We start from the raw sequence: 25,659 nt of genomic DNA, 5'->3' as shown, positions 1-25,659 counted from the left end.
CCCCAAGCAGGCTCAGCACTCAGCACAGAGCCCAATGCGGGACTAGATCTCACAACCATGAGATCATGACCTGAACCAGTCAAGAGTCAGACACCTAAATGACTGAACTATCCAGGTACCCCAAGATTTTATTTTTAAGTAATCCCTACACCCAACGTGGAGCGTGAACTTACAACCGTGAGATCAAAAGGCACAAGCTGTACTGACTGAGCCAGCCACATGCTCCAAGTTGTTACCTTTCATAATCAAAACTCCCATTGTCTGAAAAATCTATCTTTCAAGCATTCTGTGTTGCTCCAGGTGATAGAAATTTACAAAGAGTAAGATCTGTTCCTTCTCTCCAAGAGTTCAGTTATCACAAGTGACAGACCTATAAGCAAAAAATTATAGACATCAAGGGCTAGAGGAAAAAAGAGAAAGAGAGAGAGAGAGAAAGAATGAACTGTCTCTAGCAGGGAGAGGAAAGAAAAGGATTTCATCAGAGAAGGCCTCCAGGAATAAGTGAGTTGGCTCACCAAAGATGAAGAAGAGGAGTGAACTCTGAGTCAAAGACCAGAGGACTAGGGGACTCCATAGGAGGAACAGCCAGATTGGGTGCAACTTTGCTCCTACCCCCCAATACACACTTGCTCCCAGTGTCAAGCAACTACTAATAGTAGCAATAACATCTACTCCAGAGTGGGAGCAGGGAGTATGGATGCTTGGGCTGAAAAACTTGGCAATGTCCGGAAGGATTGGTGAAAACCTAACGGAGTAGAGAGTTCCCATACCTAGACCAGCTCTCGGCTAACATTTGCTACCTACAGTTCCGTTTCTCGAGAGACGAAAGTCTAAATACAAAGAGCAGGAGTACACACCCAATAAGTACCAAAGATTTCAGAAAAAGCTAATCTGATAAAGTACCAAGCTCAACAAAGAAAAGTAATACCCAGAAGAAGTGGGTGCAAATAGGGCGCCTGGGTGGCGCAGTCGGTTAAGCGTCCGACTTCAGCCAGGTCACGATCTCGCGGTTCGTGAGTTCGAGCCCCGCGTCAGGCTCTGGGCTGATGGCTCAGAGCCTGGAGCCTGTTTCCGATTCTGTGTCTCCCTCTCTCTGTGCCCCTCCCCCATTCACGCTCTGTCTCTCTCTGTCCCAAAAATAAATAAAAATGTTGAAAAAAAAAATTTAAAAAAAAAGAAGTGGGTGCAAATAAAACAAAGGGGAAAAAATAGTGAATTTAAAATACAGAAGGTGAAAGGACAATTTTTTTTAAAAATCAGATTTCATATTCTGATTATTAAAATAAAAAGCTCATTAGATAAGCTGACCTGGAGAAGAGTTAAACTCTAAAGAAAAATCCAGACACCTAAGAAAATAAAACAGCAAACCAGAGACTGGGAGAAAACTTTTACAAAACATGTAACCAACAAAGGACTTCCTTGCCCCTAGAATTAGCAAAGAACTCTTACAACAATTTTTTTTTTTAACGCACAGGAGTTTTGAAACAAAACTTCATCAAAGATGTAAGGATTGCAAAAAATAAGCTCAAGAAAAGGTGCTCAACATCACTAGTCATCAAGGAAGGGCAAACCAACACCACTAGCTCATGCCCACCAAAAATGCTGGAAAACTTTAAGACTGACAGTACCAAGTGGTGGCTCAGGAGTGGAGCAACTGAACTCTCGCACACTGCTAGTAGGAGTATAAAAGAAATAAAAGCCCTATTTTAGAAAAACAGTTTGACAATTTTTTGAAATTAGCAACATACATCTATGATAGGATCCAGCTAATCCGTTCCTAGATATTTAACCAAGAAAAATAAAAAGCACATGTTCAGAAAGTAAGGTACATGGATATTCACAGATGCTTTATTCGTAATTATTAAAAAGTACAAGCAATCCATATGCACATCAACGAATAAATTAATAAGTAAATTCTGGTATATCCATACAATGGAATACTATTCTTAAACTATTTCTCAAAATAATCATACTAAATGAAACAAGTCATCCCCTTCTTGCACACACAGAGTATAAACTACATTCCATGTTTTTAAAATTTCATAAAATACAGGGGCGCCTGGGTGGCTCGGTCGGTTAAGCGTCCGACTTCAGCTCAGGTCACGATCTCACGGTCCGTGAGTTCGAGCCCCGCGTCGGGCTCTGTGCTGACAGCTCAGAGCCTGGAGCCTGTTTCAGATTCTGTGTCTCCCTCTCTCTCTGCCCCTCCCCTGTTGGTGCTCTATCTCTCTCTGTCTCAAAAATAAATAAACGTTAAAAAAAAATTAATTAATTTAAAAAAAATTTTCAGAAAATACAAACTGAAGTGTCAAAAGCAGCTCTACTTTTGCCTGGAGACTTGGGAGGTAGGGAGAGAGGATCAATTACAAAGGGGCAATAGGAAATTTGGGGGGTAATGATTATGGTTGTTATCTTGATTAGTCATAGTTTCATGAGTACACTATTGTATACACATATATGCCAGTATATGTCAAAACTCAAGTTGTACACTTTAAGTATGTACAGCTTACTATATGTCAATTATACTTCAATAAAGCTGTTTAAAAAAAACAAATACAGGAGGGGGCCCTCGGTGGCTCAGTTGGTTAAGCATCCGACTCTTGGTTTCAGCTCAGGTCATGATCCCACAGTTCATGGATTCAAGCCCAGCATCAGGCTCTGCGCTGACAGTGTAGAGCTTACCTGGGATTCTCTTTCTCTCTGCCCCTCTCCCACTCTCAATTGCATTCATTCTCTCTCTCTCAAAATAAATAAATAAAAACTTAACAAAAATTATTCCCAAAAACAAACAAATAAATAAATAAATAAATAAATAAATAAATAACAAAAACAGAAGACTAACCTAGTGAATCGGCCAGCTAAGGAAAAATTCAATGAGCTAAAAGATCAAGCCAAGATTTTCTACAACAATCCCCAAAAGGAGGAAGGGAATGTATGGAAATTGTTGAGATATGGGGGACAGAACCAGAGTATCATCAACAAATCTAATAGGAATTCCATCAGAAAAGAGAAGTGAAAGAATGCTCAAAGAAGTAACAAATTTTGTCTAGACTGGAAAAGACTGAAAAATGGTGGAAAACATCCAATACCTAGAAACATTTCAGAATACCAACACGAGGAAATTTCTTAATGCTTCTAAAAAAATAAAACAGGCTATACCTAAGACAGAGAACTGTAATTGAATCTTCTTGGCCAAAAATGAGATATATTCCAAACTGAGGAAGAATGATTGTAAACTAAAAGATCAACCAACTAAATAAACAAAAGGACATCTCCAGACATACAAAGACTCAGAAAATTTACTAACCTCATATCCTAACTGTAAGAATTGGTTATGCAATACAAAAAACTGAAGGGTAATAGCAAAAAAACTGCTAGCAATGCAAGTGTCCTCAAACAAAGCAAAGAAATAAAACATAATGTATGGAGAACTATAAACAGTTATTAAAAAAGGAATGAAACAGATTTCAAAAACTCCAAGTGGAAAAAAATCTCAAAATGATATATACCACATACTTAAATTTAAAACACTCAAAAGAATTATATTTCTATAAATATACACAAAATAGAGTCTTTATTAATGGAACAGAAACTTGCAAATCAAATTCATAAACAGCGGTGACCTCTGAATAAGGGAAGAAGGGTTCAGGATTGGGACTGGGGATGTAGCCAAGGAGGATTTGAGTTCTAGCACACCATCATTCTTTTCTTTTTTTGAAAAACAATTTATTTACATAATATCTAACTTCACAAAAAGAGGACAAAGATCATAGACTGAATTCCAAAATAAGTTAATTGTGTATTTCCATTTTTTAAAGTTTTCTTTAAAAATCTAAGAGGGGGGCGCCTGGGTGGCGCAGTCGGTTAAGCGTCCGACTTCAGCCAGGTCACGATCTCGCGGTCCATGAGTTCGAGCCCCGCGTCAGGCTCTGGGCTGATGGCTCAGAGCCTGGAGCCTGTTTCCGATTCTGTGTCTCCCTCTCTCTGTCCCTCCCCCGTTCATGTTCTGTCTCTCTCTGTCCCAAAAATAAATAAACGTTGAAAAAAAAAAATAAAATAAAAATCTAAGAGGAATACATAAAACAGTGGTGAGCAGAGCAACCAGTAAGACTTACTGGCAACATCTAAGTGTTGATTTTAATTTCTTTTCCTTTTCAGGTTTGAGGAATAATTTAGATAGAATAACTTTTATCAATTTTAACTGTATAATCCCAGTGAGTTTTGACAGTTGCATAATCTGTGAAACTACCATGAAAGATACAGAACATTTCTATCACTTCCAAAGAGCCCTTGTGCCCCTCTGCAATCCACACATCATTTGCCAGGTGAGCAATGATGTCCTTTTGTCACTATATTCATTAATATTTTATATAAAGTTAAAAATTTTAATTTGTTTAAATTTAATAACAAAATCCAAAAATAATATGACAAAAAAATTAATAGTCAAATAATAAAAATTCTTTTTTTTAAATTTTTTTTTTTTTTTACATTTTATTTATTTTTGATAGAGAGAGACAGAGCACAAGTGGGGGAGGGGCAGAGAGAGAAGGAGACACAGAATGGGAAGCAGGCTCCAGGCTCTGAGCTGTCAGCACAGAGCCCGACCCAGGGCTCAAACTCACAAACCGCGAGATCATGACCCTGGCCGCTTAACCAACTGAGCCACCCAGGCGCCCCTAAAAAACTTTCTTAAAGTGAGTTAAAAAAATCCACTGAATGCTATTATGGAAGAAACCTAAAATTATACCACCTAATGGTTGAAAACAAAGTAGGTCTTGCCTAACAAAAAGAAATCTAGATGTAACATTATGACTCTAAGCAAACTAGAATTCAAGTCAAAAAGCATAAACAGTACAAACATGTTTCTTATTAATAAAAATACAAACACATCAAGAATATGCAGCATAACAACCATGAACCTTTGTGATGCTAAATCGCTTAAAATATGTAAAGCAAAGGCAAAATTACAAAATTACCTCAATCCTATATAGAGGTTTTAACATAACTCTCCCAAAAATCCACACATGAAGTAATAACAAAAAGGACAGTAACTATTTTTAAAACACAACTAACAGTTACCTAATATATGCAGAACTTTTGTAGCCACCAGAAAATAAACTCTTTACAAACTTGCAACACTGTCCCTAAAGGGATCATGACAAGTTACAAAACACAAAAAAACCCAAATTTATAAACTTAAAAAAAATCTTTAAAATTTAAGTAAATATATTAGAAATTAAAACAAAAATTTAGAAAATGGATTTCTATTTAGTCCTTGGATTAAAAAGACAAATCTGGGATGCCTGGGTGGCTCAGTCAGTTAAGCATCTGACTTAAGCTCATGTCATGATCTCACCATCTGGGGGTTCCAGCCCTGCATCAGGCTCTGTCCCAACAGCTCGGAGCCTGGAGCCTGCTTCAGATTCTGTGTCTCCCTCTATCTCTGCCCCTCCCCCTGACACGCTCTGTCTCTCTCCATCATCAAAGATGAATAAACGTTAAAGAAAAAAAATGAAAAAGAATGCCTGGGTGGCTCAGTCAGTTAAACCTTCCAACTATGGCTCAGGGCATGATCTCATGGTTCATGAGTTCTAGCTCCGCGTCAGGCTCTGCACTGACAGCTCAGAGCCTGGAGCCTGCTTCGGATTCTCTCTCTCTCTCTCTCTCTCTCGCTCTCTCTCTCTCTCTGCCCTTCCCCTGCTAGTACTCCGTCTCTCTTTCTCTGTCTCAAAAATAAATAAAACATTTAAAAAATTAAAAAAAAAAGACAATGAAACCTGAAATATTCAAAATTCAAAACAATAATATATTCAGAGCAGAAAGCAAACAAAAATCCTTACATTCATTCACTAAAACACAAGATTAACAACAACAACAAGCCAGGTTTTTAATTCAAGACTAAAATAAATTCAAGGAAAGGGAAGAATAAAGATGAAAATAGAAATGCAAAAATATTTAACTTGATCAGTAAAACCAGTTTCAATTAGCAAACTTGAGAATAAATGAAATACGATTGTTTTAGGAAATAAACATTTCCAAATCAGAAGTTTTTACAAAAAATAAACAGAGCTCTACCCCTAAAACACATACACGTCCAAATGGCTTTAACTGTTCTCCCAATTTTCAGAGAATAGACTCTTTCTACAGATAAACTATATTTTTAGTATGCCCTGTAAGTTACCTAAGTGCTTTGTTGCTGTTTTTTAAACTAGGCTTCATGCCCAGCATGGAGCCCAACACAGAGCTTGAACTCACCACCCTGAGATCAAGACCTGAGCTGAGATCAAGAGTCAGATACTTAACCGACTGAGCCACCCAGGCACCCCTACTTTAAGGCCAGCCTATGTGATACCAAAACTGGACACTCAGTATCCACACAAATTTCACCACTTTATTTTTTATTTTAGAGACAGAGAATGCATGTGCATGAGGAGAGAGGCAGAGGGACAGGAAGTGAGAGAATCTCAAGAATCAAGAGTCAGATGCTCAACTGATTGCGCCACTGAGAAGGCATGCCTCACACATGTATTTTATTTTACAAATGCTCACATACAGCTTACATACTACAGTGTGATAAGGACACAGGAACAGAGACACAAATCAACAAAATCCAAGAAACGATCCGTAAGACGAAGTTTTGTATGTAAGAAAGTTGGCAATTCAGATCAGTGAGGAAATGATGGATTATTCAACATATTTTTGGGGTAAGTGATTAGGAAGAGCCCATTAAAAGACTATTAAACTTCTGGTGGCTCAGTCAGTTAAGCGACCGACTTCGGCTCAGATCACGATCTTGCAGTTTGTGAGTTCAAGCCCCACACCAGGCTTTACGCTGATGGTGCAGAGCCTGCTTGGTATTCATTCTCTCTCCCTCTGCCCCTCCCCAACTTGCGTAGGTGCTCTCTCCCAAAGTGAATAAACTAAATAAATTATAAAAAAATGTTAAATCTGTGATAATGTTAATGAAAAACAAGTATTTTTAAATAAACAAATTAAGAGGCGCCTGGTGGCTCAGTTAGTTAGGCCTCTGATTCTTGGTTTGGGCTCAGGTCATGATCTCACAGTTTCCCAGGTTCAAGCCCTCCTTTGGGCTCTGGGCTGGCAGCTGGGAGCCTGCTTATGATTCTGTCTCTGCCCCTCCCCCACCTGCACTGTCTCTGCATCAAAATTAATTATTTAATTAGACAAAAGGGAGCAAAGAGATGAGGGACTGTAAAAAAAAAAAAAAAAAAAAAGGAAACTGGGCAAACAAAATATGCTCAGGTGTAGTTATCAGAGAGACTGCAAAATAAACCAACCAGATGTTACCTTCCCATCAAACTGGCAAAAAAAAATTTTTAAAGAGTAATAATATCCAGTGCTCAGAAAGTTGAAGGGAAACTGGTCCATTCATCCACTGCTGGTGGAAGTATAAATTGGTACAGCTTTTTTGGAGGACAGTAAATGTTAATATAAAAATAAGCATATACTAGGGCACCTGGGTGGCTCAGTCAGTTGAGTGTCCAACTCCATTTTGGCTCAGGTCATAATCCCGGAGTTGTGGGATCAAGCCCCACACGAGGCTCAGCAAGGAGCCTGCTTAAGATGCTCTCTCATTATCTCCCTCTGCCCCTCTCCCACACTTGTGCTCTCTCGAGTTAAAAAAAAAAAAGCATATACTATAAAGTGGTAATTCCATCACCATAAGGTGGCATATTCAGTATCTAGCCCAGATAAATTGTGGCACACATGCAGAGCAGCAATTTTTAAGAGAAATACTGGAAACAATCTCAATATTCATAACAGAAAATATATGTCTTGGATATGTATCTTTCCACTATGGATTATACAATGATTCAAAGGAATGAACTAAATACTGACATGGAAACACAGTCAAATCACATTAAGTGACAGGGGAAGGGAGAAAGCAAATTTAAAAACATACACTCTTCCTATTACTCATGTAAAAGTGGAAAATTACTTATTCCTACATATTCCATATATATACACATACACAAATAAGTATATACATATATCTAAATGCACTGAAACAGGACTAGTAGGAAAACTGATAAAACAATCATTAATCATTCTCTATAGGAGAGACTCCACAACTGGTGGAAAGCAGTCAGGAGAAACACATAAATGTATTCATATATTTTTTTCTTTAGTATTTATTAGCATTGTTTATACATACACAGTAAGGTCAAATGTCAATGAACATCCAGAAATTCACCTAGATTCTACCGTTAACATTCTACTATATCTTGTATCTGTTCACCACTTATTTTTTAAACGCATTTCAAGTTCTAGACGTCAGTATGTACACTTCACTCCTAAACACTTCATCATGCATAATAACTAAAACAGAGGGGAAAAATTACACTTAATGAAATACACAAGTCTCTAATGTGCCATTAGACAGGTTTTGACCATCACAGCCAAAGAACAAATAATCCAAAAAGGGGCAGAAGACATGAATAGACATTTTTTCTAAAGAAGACATACAGGTGGCCAAAAACATGAAAAGATGCTCAACATCACTTATCCGGGAAATACAAATCAAAACTACAGTGAGATATCACCTCACACCTACCAGAATGGCTAAAATCAACAACACAAGAAACAACAGGTGTTGGCAAGGATGTGGAGAAAGAACCACCATCTTGCACTGTTGGTGGGAATGTAAACTGGTGCAGCCACTCTGAAAACAGTATGAAGGTTCCACAAAAAGTTAAAAATAGAACTACTGGGGTGCTTGGCTGGCTCAGTCGGTAGAGCATGCAACTCTTGATCTCGGGGTTGTGAGTTCAAGCCCCACACTGGGTGTAGAGATCACTTAAAAGTAAAATCTTAAAAAAAAAAAAAAAGAAAAAGAAAAAGAAGAACTACCATACAATCCAGAATTGTGCTACTAGGTATTCACCCAAAGAATACAAAAATACTAATTCAAAGGGATACATGCACCAGAATGCTTACAGTATTATCCACAATAGCCAAGTTATGGAAATAGCCCAAGTGTCCTCCAGTTGATGAATGGATAAAGTAGTGTGGGTGTGTGTGTGCACATGTGTACACACACACACACACACACACACACAAACAGAATATTACTCAGCCATAAAAAAGAATGAAATCTTGCTATTTGCAACATGGATGGAGCTAGAGAATACAATGCTAAGTTAAATAAGGCAGTCAGAGAAAGACAAATACCATATGATCTCACTCATGTGTGGAATTTAAGAAACAAATGAGCAAAGGAAAAAGAGAGACAGACAGAGACAGAGAGACAGACAAAAGACTCTTAACTACAGGGAACAAACTGATGGTTACCAGAAGTGAGGTGGGTAGAGGGACTGGTAAAACAAGTGATGGGGATTAAGGAATGCACTTGTGATGAGCACTTGGTGTTGTATGGAACTGATGAATCACTGTATTGTACACCGACAACTAATATACTGTATGTTAACTAAATTTTAAAAAATTTTTAAAAAGGGGGGGGGTTGTTTGACAACTACATTCTGTATGATCCAAGTCCCTAGTAAGATACAGAACATCACCACCATCCTGTCAAGTTCTCTTGTGCCCCCTCCCAATCCCCACAACCACCACCTTAGAGGTAAACACCATTCTGGGCTTTTTTCCAGCAATTGATAAGTGTTGCTTGTTTTAGAATTCACATAAATGAAATCATATAATATGTGTTCTCTTAGGCAAAGCTTCTTTCCTGCTCAGCCTGTGAAACTCATCCATGTTTTGTGTATCCATAGTTCGTTCCTTTTTATTGTTGGATAGTATTCTGCTGTTTGGACATACCAGTTTGTTTACCTACTCTCCTGCTGATGGACGCCTGGAGTGTTTCCAGTTTGGCGCTACTATGAATACTCTTGTACAAGTATTTTTGTGAACTTATGTTTTCATTTCTCTTGGGTAAACACCTAGGAGTAGAACTGCTGGGTCATGGAGTAGATGTGTATTTACTTTTATAAAAAACTACCAGACCTTTATCCAAAGTGGATATACCATGTATTACATTTTAAAAATCATTGCTGTTAACAGTGGTTACCCAGGAAAGAAGCTGAAGAAGACAGTGGACTTACTGATTATTCACATCTGTATTGTAAATATTCAACCAACAGGGTTACTTTCATTATATAAAAAGAACAAAGCCAAGAGTCTACATCTAATACTAGTCCAGACTTCTTGAGTTAGCCTACACTGACACTAACTTCTAAAGAGGTCAGCAAACCACAGGTGCTGCCTGTTTTTATAAATCAAATATTGAACCATAGCTAGGTCCATTAGTTTATACATTGTCTATAGCTACTTTCAAGCTACAATAGAGTTGAGTAGTTGCAACAGACACCAGTGGGCTGGCAAAGGCTAAAGTACTACCTGGTCCCTTAAAGGAAAAGTTGGCCACCTCTTGTTCTAAAGCATTCACATTTTTTTTTTTTCATTTCAAAGTGACATTTGAAACTCTCTCATTCAACTTTTCTCCTACAGAAGAAATTAAAACCAAGAGATTTTAAATGGGTTATCTAAGCTTAGCTGGATGTGTGGAACCAAAAATTAGGTCTATATTCTGAGTCCTAGTTTGGTCATCTCAGAATACTGATATACTTCTAAGGTTCATGAAGTAAAAAAATATATAAGCCCACAGACTCACTTTTACTACAGTGCCCTATGTGGAAACTTCAAAATGAATTACTTTAGTGGGGCAGAATCATGGTAAGTTATGGGGAATTATGCCTTTATGTACAAGTATCTCCATGAATAAGACTTTCACAGTGTGTAGCCATACTAGCCCAACAATACTTTCAACTTTAGCCCAAGGAATAGGTGAATCTCAAGATGAAACTGATTAAATGACAATTTGTGCATCAAAAAAAAAAAAAAGGTAAGTGCTTACTATTACTATGTGCCAGATGCTACAGGGATGTGCAAATGAAATCCTGATGTGTGAGAACATCTAGTTAGTAAGAGCAATGTACATAAACAACTATAATCCAGGATACAAAGTTTTAGGTGTTACAAGAGATAAATGTGGTATTATTTTCATCTGGGCACATCAGAGAAAGCTCATGACAGCTGATACTCAAGCTAGATCTGTGAAGTAGGAAAGAATTTTCGATGCAGAGATGAAAGGGCATGGAGGAGGGAATGAGCAGAGCATTCCAGACCAAGGGCCCTCAGATCCACCCATTTGGGCTATGACATGTGGTATATGTAGAGTACGGTGGGAAATGACAGGTTATAAGGTTGGAAACTTAGTTCTAACCCAATATGTAATAAGCCCGGAATGCCAGGCTGTCTGGAAATTATTTAAACTTTCTGAAAACAGTGGGGATCCAAATACAATTTTAGGGTATGGGAAGTAGCATGATCAGAGCTGTAGCCTTAAAAATAACCTGACAGCAGTGAAGTTGCAGTGGTTTAGGTCACAATGATTCCAACTGATTCCTTGGGTTTTTCTGGAGATGCATCAGAAGTTATGAGCTTCCCCAAAGTCAATAACACTATAGCTTTTTTTGTTTTAAGAAGCAGGTAGAAGCTGGAAAGCCAATGGTCTATTTGAACTTGGAACAACTTTGGAAAAGTTATGAAAGCTCTTCATCTGGTGCTTTAAGTTTTATTTTTTTAATAGTTTTTTTAATGTTTGAGAGAGAGAGAGAGAGAGAGAGAGAGGGAGAGAGAGAGACAGGCAGGAGTAAAGAGAGAGAATCCCAAAGCGGAGCCCAATTCCACCACAAGATCATAACCTAAGCGAAATCACAAGAGCCAGATACTTAACCGACTGAGCTACTCAGGTGCCTTCATCAGGGAATTTATAAGAAAAGGCACTACCAGACCCTGATACAGTGGAGACAGGGTTGATGCAAGTGTTAAGGACTATCAAATTTGAAACAGGTGGTTAGTATTATGAAGCTATGAAAACGAGCACGCTGCACCCCCTCTGAATGTGGGTTTTCATAAGATATGGGGATGGGAGAGGAATAGGGCAGAGTAAATTAATTCCTGAATTAACTGTAGTAGTGGCAATGAGTAGTGGGTCACAGATTTAAGAGACATTATAGAACTGGCATGACTTGGACAGGTTTAGAGCCCAAATGACAAAAAAGATAGTGACCTTCTTTTCAAAAATTGCAAATACAGGAGCAACTCAGAACTTCAGTAGAGGAAGGAAAAAAGAGCTCTGTTTGCAAGGTGACATATAAGGTAATTTAGTTACAGAGTTAGTCAAGATATCTAAGCCTCTCTCTCTCTCAAGGTTTATGGGATATGCAGGATGCAACTGTATCTGAGAGAGATGTTAACCAGTAAGTAAAATGTGTGAGTGATCTTTGCAGTTGTTTTATGAGACTGCCAGGGAAGAAGATGAAGAAAAAACAAGGCCAAAGACAGCACCTGAGAAATACACGTTTAGGAAACAAGGTAGAACAGACTGGAGCGAATCAGGAAAATGATTATGAGAGATACTGGGGAAGGGGGGTGGTAAGGGCACACAAAGGGCAACTATTTATGGGTCAGAATCTACCAACAGAAATGTACCTTATGCTGGGGCACCTGGGTGGCTCAGTCCATTAAGCGTCAGACTCTTGCACAGGTCATGATCTCGCGGTTTTGTGGGTTCAAGCCCAACATCGAGCTCAGCACTGGCAGCCCAGAGCCTGCTTGGGATTCTCTCTCCCTCTGCCCTTCCCCCACTAGCTCTCTGTCTCTCTCAAAATAAATTAACTTAAAAAAAATTTTTTTTAAAGAAAAGTACCTTTGGATGAGGGTGAGTCATACCTTACTATGGCATCAGCAAAATACTAAGAAGTCACAAATAAGAGCCAGTCCACAATCAGTAACAAAGTTTAAACAGATACGTGGGAGGCTGCTAAGTTAAAGGATTATTTTCAGAAATATTATTTGTAAAGCACCCTGCAGGACGCAGGACATTACTGTTAAATAAACGCCCATTAAATCTGAGAAAAGTTAAAACACACACACACACACACACACACACACACACACACACACACACACACAGGTCCTTTATGCAGGTCTCATAAGAGCAGTATAAAAGGCTAAATAGAGCAATAAAGCAGGAAGCAGGAGACCTGGATAATCACCTTGTTTCTGTTATCCTAATCAGATGCACCACTCAGGCAGTCACAAACTCAGCTGAATCTTCAACAAGAAAGTTAAGTGGATGCTTCCTCTGAACTTCTATGGAAACTCACAATGCTATTAAAAAGGTGGGGGTGGTAGGGGCACCTGGCTGGCTCAGTCAGTTGGGCATTCAACTCTTTATTTATTTATTTATTTTAAAAAAAAATTTTTTTAATGTTTATTTATTTTTGAGACAGAGAGAGATAGAGCATGAACAGGGGAGGGTCAGAGAGAGGGAGACACAGAATCTGAAACAGGCTCCAGGCTCTGAGCTGTCAGCACAGAGCCCGACGCGGGGCTCAAACTCATGGACCTCGAGATCATGACCTGAGCCGAAGTCAGCCGCTTAACCGACTGAGCCACCCAGGCACCCCATTCAACTCTTGATCTAAGCTCAGGTCTTGATCCCAGGGCCATGGGTCCGGGCCCCACACTGGGCATGAAGCCTATGTTAAAACACACAAACAAACAAATAAACAAAACGGGGGGGGGGGGGTAGTGGGACGCCCAAACACGCGGGAACCTTTATACTATGATACACCAATACCAAAACAGTTTTTAAAATGTTGTAAAAGACTAATTACATGGGAACACTTCATAATAGAGCTCACTCATTCAACTTATTTTTATTACCTTCCTACTAAGTGCTGGGCAAAAGGCTCAATGTTAGGGAATCAAAGACGAATAAATAAGAATGTATAGTCTAGTAAACAGGCAACACTACTACATAAAGTCATAAATAGAAAAAAATATTGTGGGATACACAGGCACTTGATGCAGTCTTAAGGCAAATAGGCATTCAAAGATGTGTACCAGAGATCAGGCTATCAAAGCTGACATCTGAATACCCAAGCCAAGGTCAAAGAGAGAGATTCAGAAGCTAGGAAACAGGCCCAGAAGGGGTAGAGAATGGTAGACAGAGAAATAAGTCAGCAAGATTATAGTGTGTGTGTCATACTAAGGAGCCCCTGAGGACAATGGAGATTTATTTACAAGAAGTGTACTGAACATTCCACAGTCCTATGAAACATCCAATTGAAGATTTCCAACAGGCAGTTGGTTATATTAATATAAAAAAAAACCATACAAACTAGGGATGTAGATTTGGAAGTCTCAACATAGAATAACTGAAGACACCAGAATACATAAATTCTAAGAGGAAGTGTGAACATTTCCCACAGAGGTGATGGAGTGGGGCAAGGTTATCCCCAATACATAACCCCAAGGTTATGCCCCCAAGGTGGCAGAGGAGTGAAAACCATCCCCTCAAACATCAAAAATTAAGATAAAACTAGCTATCTAAGTGTACACTTAAATTTTTACTTATACATAAAAAAAATTATTTACAAAAAAGAAACAGACTATTAAAATGTTAATAGTGCTTATTCTAAGTGGTTAAAGATTACAGATTAATTTTACTTCAAAATTAATGCAATAAATGCATAATTAGAAAATAATAAACTTATCTTTCAACGTTAAATGTTTCTCTTTCCATTACACGATTGGTCCTTAAACACGAAAAATCATGGAAATATTGTGACTAAAGATAGAAAGATTTTTAAACTTCTTTTAATATAATTAATTCTACAGATATAAATTCAAAAGTCAGTTTCAAAGAATCAAATTTTGGGGGTAGAGGAAGGTTGGTCTTTAACAATAGTAAAGCACATACTACTGTAATTACAACATCTAGAACATAACACACAAACTTACCCCGTCCCCTCCCTTCCACTACCAGTCCAGGAAGTGCTGTCTCCTGCTGGGTGATGGCTCATTATGCCTCTGCTGCTGCCGCTGCCACACCCACCACTGACCTTCATTTATAGCCTGCACACAGGGTAAGGCAAGTCCTGTTACTTTCCCAACAGCGCACATTTTTGTAAAGTTTCTTTAGTATGTCACACTCCACAGGACAAAGAACAACATCTTACAAAACTATGTGATACTGGGAAAATAAACACACTTGCCTTCTCCCCTACAGTCAGACACCCAAGATGGGATGGAGTCTGATCTCCAAAGCAGAGCATTTACTGAGGCATGACCCAGAATGGGAGCAGGTGACTGAGAAAATGGCACTTCGTAGATCTATAATAAAAGAAAAGATACATGAACAAAATGTAGATGTTAATAGTTTTGGTCCAGAATCCCGAGTATGCTTGGAAATCAGTAACTCAAGTTTTAAGTTAATATTAATATAGAGCATCTACTGACAGCCCTCAGATAATGAACTCCAAAGAAGCCCACAGCAGATGTCATTAAATGACATCAAGTCACAGCATAGTTTAAAAAAAAAAAAAAAAAGCCTCTGGCCTTGGAGGTAGTTTAAAGGCCAAGGATTCTATCGCTGAGTAAATTTGGACAAATCAGATCTATGAGTTCAACTTTCTCACCTATGAAATGAGGACATAGGGCTACATTAGTGGCTTTCAAGCTTTTTTGACTGTGAGCCACAATAAGAAATACATTTTACTCAAGGTATCTGTATATATAAAGTACAGAAAAGTTTCATGGAACATGTTTCCTTAGAATAAACTTATCAGGCAGAATAAACTGGTATTTTTACTATTCTATTTCACTATTCTTAAAATTTTTTTTTTTTAACATTTATTCATTTTTGAGAGAGACAGACGGAGCACAAGCAGGGTAGGGGCAGAGAGAGAGGGAGACACAGAATCTGAAGCAGGCTCCAGGCTCCCAGCTATCAGCACAGAGACCGACACGGGGCTTGAACACACAAACCACGAGATCATGACCTGAGCGGAAGTTGGATGCACAACCAACTGAGCCACCCAGGCGCCCCTCTATTTCATTATTATTAAAAATGTTAATTGCAACACATGGTCTGTTACAGTTTAAATAATAGATGATTTCTAAGCTATCTTTCACTCTAATTGTATTTAATGCATTTAGTTTTAGTATTTGCAACATAAGCCACAAGATGCTATTTTTTTGTCCAGTAGTTGTTTGGCAACTACTAATTCCTGATGTGTCATTACTGTTCAGCATAAGAAACCAGCTCTAGGTATACTTTGATCATCTACATAGTGCACTTCATTTTAGAAGGTTGTTGTGAAAATCAACTGAAGTGATTTTATATCGGCGAGCATTTTGAAACTGCCAAACATACAAGAAGCAACTCAAAATCTTTCATATAGGAGCACCTGGCTGGCTCAGTCAGTACAGCATACACAACTCTTGATCTTGGGGTCATGGGTTTGAGCCCCACATTGGGTATAGAGATTACTTAAAAAAATAAAATCTTAAAAAAAAAACTTTTATATGGTCATTTAAAATAAGACAATGTGGGGCGCATGGGTAGCTCAGTCAGTTAAGCGTCCAACTCTTAGTTTTGGTTCAGGTCATGATCTCACAGTTTTGTGAGTTCGACCCCCACATCGGGCTCTGTGCTGACAGTGCAGAGCCTGCTTGAGATTCTCTCTCCTGGTCTCTCTGCACCTCCCCCAATCACGCTGTGTCTCTCTCACAAATGAATGAAGTTTTAAAAAATATTATAAAGACAATATGGTATAACCTCCAGTATTTTCTCTATCCCAAGTATAAATGCTAAAATTGCTCTTTAAATGAGTGCTTTTAATATATCCCACGCATTGAAGAACCTCAAATTAGATGGGATAAATGTACTAAAGACTTCAATGTAAAAAATAAAATTAGGAAATATGTTAAATGAATGTCTTTATAAAATCTTTGAGGTAGGGGCGCCTGGGTGGCTCAGTCAGTTGAGCGTCCGACTTCGGCTCAGGTCATGATCTCACAACTCGTGAGTTCGAGCCCCGCTTCAGGCTCTGTGCTGATAGCTCGGAGCCTGGAGCCTGCTTCAGATTCTGTGCCTCCCTCTCTCTGCCCCAACCGACTTGCATTCTGTCTCTCTCTCACAAATAAACATTAAAAAAAAAAAATCTTTGAGGCAGAGAAGGCTTTTTTCTATAGGCCAGCAGACACTGCAACTTTACCAAAGTCAACCCAAAAAACAAACACATAACCATCTCCCCCCTACACCTACATTGAAATTCAAAAGCAACTAGAAAAAATTTGCAAATGAGTTTCTTTAAAAAAAAAAAAAAGTAACTTATTTCCAAAACGTAAAGGGTACACATATTAAATACAACCTAGAAATTGCACTAGTAGAAACATATATCAAGAAATAAATTTGCAGAAATGTACATGCAAGGCTGGAGGGAATGGGCGGAGGAGAGACCAGTACATACGATAAAGTACTGGTTAAAAAAAAAATCAGGAGTTACTCATATTTCCCTGGGTATCTCCCATGCATCCATAAGATATACATGTTAATCAACATGTTTGTTTTAAAAAATCATGGTAGTATATGGACCTATATGATAGAACATTAGTGAGCTATTAAAAATGATGATACGGATTTTTATTAACATGGGAAGGTGCCCACAATTATATTCCAAACACTATAAAGCAACACTTATTGTAGGATCTCTTTTTGTTAAAAAAAAAAAAAATTGACATTATACCCATTTAAGTCTGCCCAGATATGTATCAAAAATATTAACAGTGGGTATCTCTGTGGTGATGAGATCAGGCAGCTAGCCCATACAGTGCCTTTCTAAGAATTAGAACTAGAACAAGATACCCTTTTCTCTAGGCAGACTCCCCACGCTCAAGGGTACACAGCCTGGAGAGTGGAGTATGGACTTCAGCCTCTACACACCACATCTACATATATCCTTAGAGAGATGCCCTTATGTTGGGATAGGATTATGGATGGCAATTTATGCCATTTTGCACTGGTTTACTATTACTCCAATAAACGCGGAAATGTATTATTTGTTGATAAGAATAACACTTATTTTGGAGCGTCTGAGTGGCTCAATTGGTTGGGTGACTGACTTCGGCTCAGGTCATGATCTCACAGTTGGTGAGTTCGATCCCAGCGTCGGGCTCTGTGCTGACAGCTCAGAGCCTGGAGCTGCTTCAGATTCTGTGTCTCCCCCTCTTTCTTCCCCTCCCCTTCTCATGCTCTGTGTCTCTCTGTCTCTCAATAATAAATGTTAAAAAAATTAAAAAAAAAAAAGAAAAGCCCTTATTTTCAATTTTGAATAAGTCTCCCTTAATCCTTCTAAAACTAATCCCAACTTTACCTGTAGTACTATAACTCTTATATAATGCCTTTACACTTTGACAGTTTGTGCCTATTATTTACTTAAATACATACACTCAATAAAATCTCAACTTCAACATCATATAAATACAAAGGCTAGGTAAGAAGTACTACCTGCATTAAGAAATGTCATTCTAACATAAAATGAAGGTACTTATTACTGGAAAGAAGGCACTGAGGGAAGTAGTCTACAAAAGTTAATCCCTCTCCACCACTCAAAAATTCCTTCAGCAAAATGGTAGCACATTCTAGAAGCAATAATTGTTCACCACTTTTCCCCCATTTAACTCCGGATGCAAGATTTATTTCCTCTTCACATTAGTGGGTTCCCAAAAGACAGCTATCTAAATAAAAATCGTGAGTGTTAGTTAGGCAAGGCATCTGTAAAATAATAAAACTGCTGGACTAGGATTAAAGGACAACTGGGTTCTTTTCTTGGCTCTGTGGAATATGTAATTTTACACAAAGCAAAATCACAACCTCTCTAGATCTCATTTTTCTCATCTCTAAACTGGGGGTTGGGCTAAAAAACCTCCAGGGCCCCTTTCAGCTTGTGATAGGACTTTAAGCCTCCTTTCCACTCTGGAGGAGCCAATTTCAGTCAAAAGCAACAGTTTATTTTTTGAGTCATAGCTAATTTACCCTCTCCCTGTTTCTCTTAAAAATGTCGTGCCCAAATAGTTCTCAACTCTAGAAATTTATTCTCACTCAGAAAAAAAAGGTCAAGACCTACTAACAAGGTGTTCTTTAAAAGGCAAAAACAAAACAAAACACTAGTCCTTATTCAATATAAATTATAAATTAATATAAATTTTCGGAAAGCAAAAACGCACCCTAAAGCAGCACTCCACTGGTGGATGGCTTAAATATGCCTTTTAAAACAAAGAACTCTTACACAGAAAAACTGCTAACATACACAACCATCACATGTTTTGAAGGCACAAAAACTGTTCCCCCTGGGATTTACTTTCCCCAAAAGAAGCCTCTCTGCCAGGAAGAAAACGTCTCTAATTAAAAAGGAATTAGGCAGGAACCAACCCTTTTAATGGTCTTTTCACTGTCCGAATTCAAGTGCATTTGCGTGTACCAAGTACTTGTGTGATTAACTAACCGCGGCACAAAGATGCAACCCACACACTTAACACTCACTCACACTCTTCCGACCGGGGTGGCAGCGTGGACGAGTCACAAGATAGCAGCGAGAGTGGAAATTTCCTCTCCCCGGGCGTGGGGCAGGGTCTGGCTTCCCCGAAACGCTCGGCGCCACCGGCCGCCTCAGCCAGGGCCTCTACCGGACCGCGCGCTCCGTACAAAGGAGGCCCGGGCTCTCGGCTGCCGCACGCTCGGGACTCGGCTCCGGGCAGGGGTCCCCAGCCTCCGGCGCCGCAGGCCTGGGCAGCACGTGCGCCCCGCTCCCGGCTGGGAGGAAGGAACCGGCGCGGCGCGGCCCGGCCGAGGCTGCCCGCGGGCCCGGCTGCCTCGGGAGCGAGCGGCGGCCCGCCCGCCACGCTAGAAATGAATGGGGCCGCGCTGCCCCTCCTCCGCCACCGCCCGTACGACAGTCTGGCGGCCCGGGACGAACACCGCTGTGGGCGGCGGAGGCTGCGGCTGCTCTGGGGGCCCCCGCGCGGGGAGCCGCCTCCCGCCTTTCCTTTCCCACCCCACCCCGCCCGGCGTCCCCCGGACCGCTGCCGGTCCCGGCGCCCAACCGCCGCCCGCTCACCCCAGCTCTTGGCGGTGCGCCCCAGGAACTCTCCGGTGGTGGGGTTGTAGATGAAGAGCTTCCACTCGGCTAGGCTCTGGTTGAAGGACTTCTTCTCTTTCTTCGTCATGGTGCGTGTGCCTACGGCGAGGGGAGCGGCGGCCGCGCGGGTGGAGGCGGCGAGGAGCGCGGAGGCGCGTCCCGCTTCAAGCGGCACAGCCCGGCGACGGCGGCGGAAAGCGGGACGGCAAAGGACACCTCCGCGCTGCGGTACGCACTCGAACCTACTGCGCCGCGCTAGCCCGGCGGCCGCTCGGGCCGCGGGAGCCTGACGTCTCCGCCCGCCGCAACCAATCCGCGCGCCGCTCGGTCCGCGCCGCCGCTGCCGCCGCCGCCGCCCGGAGCGGCCGGTTTCGGAGAGGACGCCCCGCCCCGGGCCCCGGCCCCGCCTCGCCCCGCCCCCTCGCCCCGCGCCTCCCCGCCAGGCTTAGGGACGCTCGGGGCTCCCTCTGCCCTGGTCCGAGGAAGCAAAAACCACACATGGCAACTTTAAAAATCACGAGGGCTTCATAAGCACATTTACATTAACAAGCAAAAGGTGGGCGTCCGTGACCCGCAGGTTTCTCAGGAGGAGAACTCTGGGGAGATGCTGTGGGCAACCGGGGCCCGGCGGCCCCTCAGCGCCTTGCCTGCGGCAGCGTGGGGCCAAAACGCGGAAACGACTCCTGTCTGCTCGAGTCGTCTTCACCGAGGAGAGGACTTCACCACCCTCTCGCCGACCGGCCTCCGAAACCGCCTCGAAGCGTTCTCCTTTGGGCTCTCTGACGTGCGTAAACTCTGCTGTAGGATCCCGTGAGGCATCCAGTGTAGTACGACTGCCGCTCAGAGAATGCCCTTACTTGGCTCTTCGGAAGGATTTCGCCAGGAATTGCACGCAGCTCGATGGAAATTTCACTCTAACTACGTCAGTACTAATGAAACGGAGTATGCTTTTCTCCAGATTCGGTTGAATTTATCAAGGAAATCAACATATGTGCTTTCCTGAGGTTCCTGTCAGCTCTAAAGACCTGCTTTTTTCTGAGACGGCATCTAAAAGGAAATCATTTCTTCGTTTAGTGGTGACGCCTAAGTAAAGTTCCCGGCTTTTGCATCTTTTCCACTAGTGGATGCGCCCCTTGGTCCGGGCTGAGGGTGCAGTCGACATTTTTCTACACGAGATGGAGCTGAAGAGTACAGCGCCCTGGGACTGTTGGCGACGGGAGGAAAGGAAATAGGGAGTTTGAGCAGAAGGTGCGTGTTTTTAAGGAAAAACAAATGGAGCACTGCTTCTAGTGTACTGGCAAATAAATTATGAATGAGGAAATAAGTGTGGCACATATAGTACCGTTTGGAATAATTGCATTATAATCTACCTGGAAGTTTAAACACAGCCTGCAAATGCTTTAAAGGAATAAATGGATGAAGACATTCCGGCGTCTCTCATTGCCTCACGTTGCTTGTTGAAGCAAGGAATTATGGATTACATTTCCCGCAAGTGGAAAAGAGATAGAAGAATATATTACCACAAAGTAATTCCCAACCCCTGCGCTTAGGAAAGCTATATTTTATCTCCTTAAAAAATCTAACTACAAATTAGCCAAAATACCGGTAGGATAACAGGCTTTTTAGTCTAGCTAAGAGGTTAAGCTGTACGGTCTGCTTGGAATAAAATGTAAAACCCATCTGCTTCATTTATCTTGTGGGTCTCCGTGCTAGTCACAAGCACAGTTTGAAAAATAATTAACGTGGTGCACACAAAGAAAACATGGTGCACACAAAGAAAACGAGAACACTTGAAATAGTGTTTCAGAGCTATTGAGCGCTGTCAGGGATTTGTAGTTTGTATATTTTTTAGTGGTCCTCAATATGACTTTCCTATGTGGTGCTTTGTGGTTTTCCAAATAAAGATTTAAATGCAAATATAATTCAGTAAGTAGTTTTAAAACCCATGCCTAGTTTAGGAGAGTAACCGATCCAACAGATTTCAATTTGGGGGAAAAGTCGACATTCTGCTCCAAAATACGGGCACTGTTTGTTTCTCTGATATATGATGCTTGAGCGTTACCTGGAAGAGAAAATACTGAGAGTATTGGAGGAAGGAGGCTACCAAGTATGAGCAGATGAAATATCAAATTTAATCACAGCTTTATTCCGTATAAGTTTGTTTTAAAAGTTGCCCTTTTAAAAGAGAAGCTATTTTACCAGGATGCCCACTCAAATTTGAATTTCAGATAGACAATGGATAATGTTTTTAGTATAAGTATATTCCATGCAATATTTGCGATATATTTAGATATAATAAAAAATTATTATCTACCTGAAATTCAAATTTACCTGGATATCCTGTATTTTTATTTGCCAAATCTGGCTACCCTGCCTGTAGCATAGAGCATCCTATGAATCCCACAGGAATAATAATGATCATTTATACATATTTAAGTCCTAGGCCCTGTACTACTTGCTTAGTGTGGTGTATTTCTTAATCTTTACAAACACTCTAAGAGGGAGGTATTGTTTTCCTAAATTTGTAAATGAGGAAACTGAGGTTTAGAGAAATTAAGTAACTTGCCCATAGTCAAAAAGCTATCAAAAAACAGTATATTGATTCAAATCCCCATCTTCCCTCAACTACCTAGTACTGGTTCACCAGCGAATGATGGCAGAGCTCTGGGGAAACTTCATAAAGCTAAACAAGGCAGAATGAGAGAAAATGAGAGAAACGGTTGTGATACACTTAGTTAAATATTTTCCCCCCTCAGCAGAACCCATTTTCTGCCTTCTATGGGCATAAACAAGATATTTTGGCTCTCAATTTGCTAAAACTCTTGGTTTATTCCTGAATTTTAGAATTATGTACACAGTAAAAAAGTATTTCAGTTTTTACAGCATCTTATTTATAATTTGGTATTATAACTCATGCTAATATGGTACTAAATCACTGAAAGATCATTATTATTTGTCCCTTAGAGAATAGATATTACGATTTTCTTAGAGGGGCACCTGGATGACTCAGTCGGTTAAGTGTCTGAGTTTTGATTTCAGCTCAGGGCATGATCTCACAGTTCATGGGTTCGAGCCCCGCGTCTAGCTCTGTGCTGATGGCTGGAACCTGCTTTGGATTCTTTGCCTCCCTCTCTCTCTCTGCCCTTCCCTGCTTGCACTCACATGTGCGCGCGCTCTCTCTCTCTCTCTCTCTCTCTCAAAAATAAATAAATAAAACATTAAAAAAAAGATTTCTTTAGAATTAGTCCTTCCTTACAAACAGCATCTCCAGTTGTGTTGGCATTTTATTATACCTGAGAAACACAGTCATGAACACACGATTCTCTTTATGGAAACATCGGTTTCAAGTTTAATTTTTGATTAATCCTTTAACAAACAACATCTCTACATCCTTTGCAGATTAAAGGGCAACACCTACATTATTAATCATCTTAAATTAAATGAACCAGTGTTTTTTTAAAGCGTGAGCACAGTATATGGCGTAGAAAGTGCTCTGTTAAATGGGAGGGAGTTTTGTTATAATTTTTAATACTGTCATTCACTATATTAGGTGACTTATGAAAAAATGTATGATACGATATAACAGGATAGTTTACTAAATGAAAAATAAATTCAAATGACTAACTCAATGTGGAAGATCAATTAATAATTTGGTTATAAAAATATATAGGAGAAGGGGAAGGTACAGGTGAAACAAGAATGGCAGAATGTTTATATTTATTGAAGCTGGGTGATGAGTACTGGAGTTCATTATATTTTGTTTACTTTGTATATGATTGAAATTTTCCAAAATAGAACTTGTTTTTTTAACTGAGAAAAGTTTAAGCAATTTTCCTGATATACATTTTTCTGGTTCGCTTAATTGAAAAATAACCACAAGGAGGTATAATTTTAATATTTTCAAAGGAACTATTTAAAAAGAAGCTGACTTCAGAGGAAATAGATAACTACTTTATTTTTTTTGTATTCTCATTAGTGACCTAAGGAAAATTTGAGAAGCCTGTGTATCCATAAAACAAGTTTATGTATATGGAGCAATCAGAGACAAAAAAAAAGAAAAGAAAAGAAAAAAGAATTGTTGGAAATTTAAAATATAATTAATTCCTTTTTAAAAATTCTTTAATATTTGTTTTTGAGAGACCGCGAGCAGGGGAGGAGCAGAGAGAGGGAGACACAGAATCCACAGCAGGCTCTAGGCTCTGAGCTGCCTTACACGGGGCTCAAACTCACAAGCCATAAGATCATGACCTGAGCTGAAGTCGGATGCTTAACCCACTGAGCTACCCAGACATCCCAAAGTCCTTTAATTAAAAAAAATCAACATAAGGGCTGAAAGAAAAGGTTGGTGGAATCTCCCAAAGTGTAAAGCAAAAATACAGAGGGGAAGAAATATTTTTAAAAGTCCGAAGACTATACAGGGTTAAATCCAGGAGGGTAATAGCCAGCTAATAGTTTCAGAAGGAGACAAGAAAATGCAGGGGAAAAAATAACGAGAGCAATAATAGAAGACTATTTCTTAGAGTTAAGATAGGAGTCTTCAGAGTAAAAGGGCTTACTGAGTGCCAAGCAAAATAAATGAAAATAAACCCATACTTCACTATAAACTTGTGAGTTTATAGTACATTAAATACCAAGAGAAGATTCTAAAAGCTTCCAGAGAACAAGCAACAGGTCAATTATAACGGAATAAAGACAATCGGTACTCATAGTTTTCTCATCAAAAACACTCGGTGCCAGAAGACAGTGGAGCATGGCTTTCAGAGTTCTGAGGATCTGAATATCATAACCAGCTAAGCTATCATTCAGCTGTAAGGATAAAATGAAGACATGAAGAACTCAGAAAGCTCACCTTTCAAAAATTCTTTCTGAAAAAAATCAATTAAGGATCAATCAGTACAAAGAGAAAGGAATTCACAAATAAGAAAAACTTGAGACCCAAGAAACACTAATCCCTAACCCAATGAAAGGAAGGCCTAGAAGGATAGCTGTACAGCAGGCTAACAGAGCAACTGATACTGAACTGGAGAAGAATGTCTGTCCTCAGGCAGAAAGTGGATTCCATGCTACAAAGACTGGGATTAAGATCCTAGACAAATTTAGTCATATGGTGAAGGCACGTGCTTCCTTTGTTAAGAGGAAAAATGGAAAGCAATTAAAACTAGCAGAAATATGAACAAATATAAAGCAAACTAAAATGTGCTATTATTTGGTCCTTCTCATGGAGTATTTGAAAATCTAATTATATAATCCTGATGTTTGAAGAATCCCTCCTAGTGTCAGGGGCTAGTGATAGATTTGCCTTTTCTATTCTAACTAATGCCTTTTGTTCTACAGCGAATGCTATTTACATAAGCAAAATAGTATAATTACAGTTTATTGACTTTCAATAATTAGTGTCAATTGAATGGCCATTCACAGAACAAGATGTAAATGTTATAAATTCTAACAATATGAAAGTAATGGTGGAGTTGACAGAAGTCAAGAGTTCTATGGAGGGGGCAGTGCCTGGGTGGTTCAGTCAGTTAAATGTCCAACTCTTGGTTTCTGTTCAGGTCATGATCTTACAGTTCTGTGCTGACATCACAGAGCCTGCCTTGGATTCTCTCTCTCTCTCTCTCTGCCCCTCCTC

At 39.9% G+C, this 25,659-nt stretch overlaps 1 protein-coding gene across 1 annotated transcript in view; it reads right to left on the bottom strand.

Moving 5' to 3' along the window:
• ATP1B3 (ATPase Na+/K+ transporting subunit beta 3) overlaps positions 1 to 20,319 on the bottom strand; it is a 46,845-nt gene extending 26,526 nt beyond the window's left edge. Inside the window, exon 1 of the mRNA XM_030329487.2 lies at positions 20,010 to 20,319. Coding sequence (XP_030185347.1) covers positions 20,010 to 20,118 — 109 coding nt within the window. The 5' untranslated portion in view covers positions 20,119 to 20,319. The remainder of the gene's footprint in view (positions 1 to 20,009) is intronic.
• Positions 20,320 to 25,659: the final 5,340 nt, after the last annotated feature.

This window comes from Lynx canadensis, chromosome C2, assembly GCF_007474595.2.
Source record: "Lynx canadensis isolate LIC74 chromosome C2, mLynCan4.pri.v2, whole genome shotgun sequence".
Classification (NCBI taxonomy): Eukaryota; Metazoa; Chordata; class Mammalia; order Carnivora; family Felidae; genus Lynx; species Lynx canadensis.
Note: the sequence above shows the minus strand (reverse complement) of the source record. Positions and strands in the feature narration are given on the sequence as shown.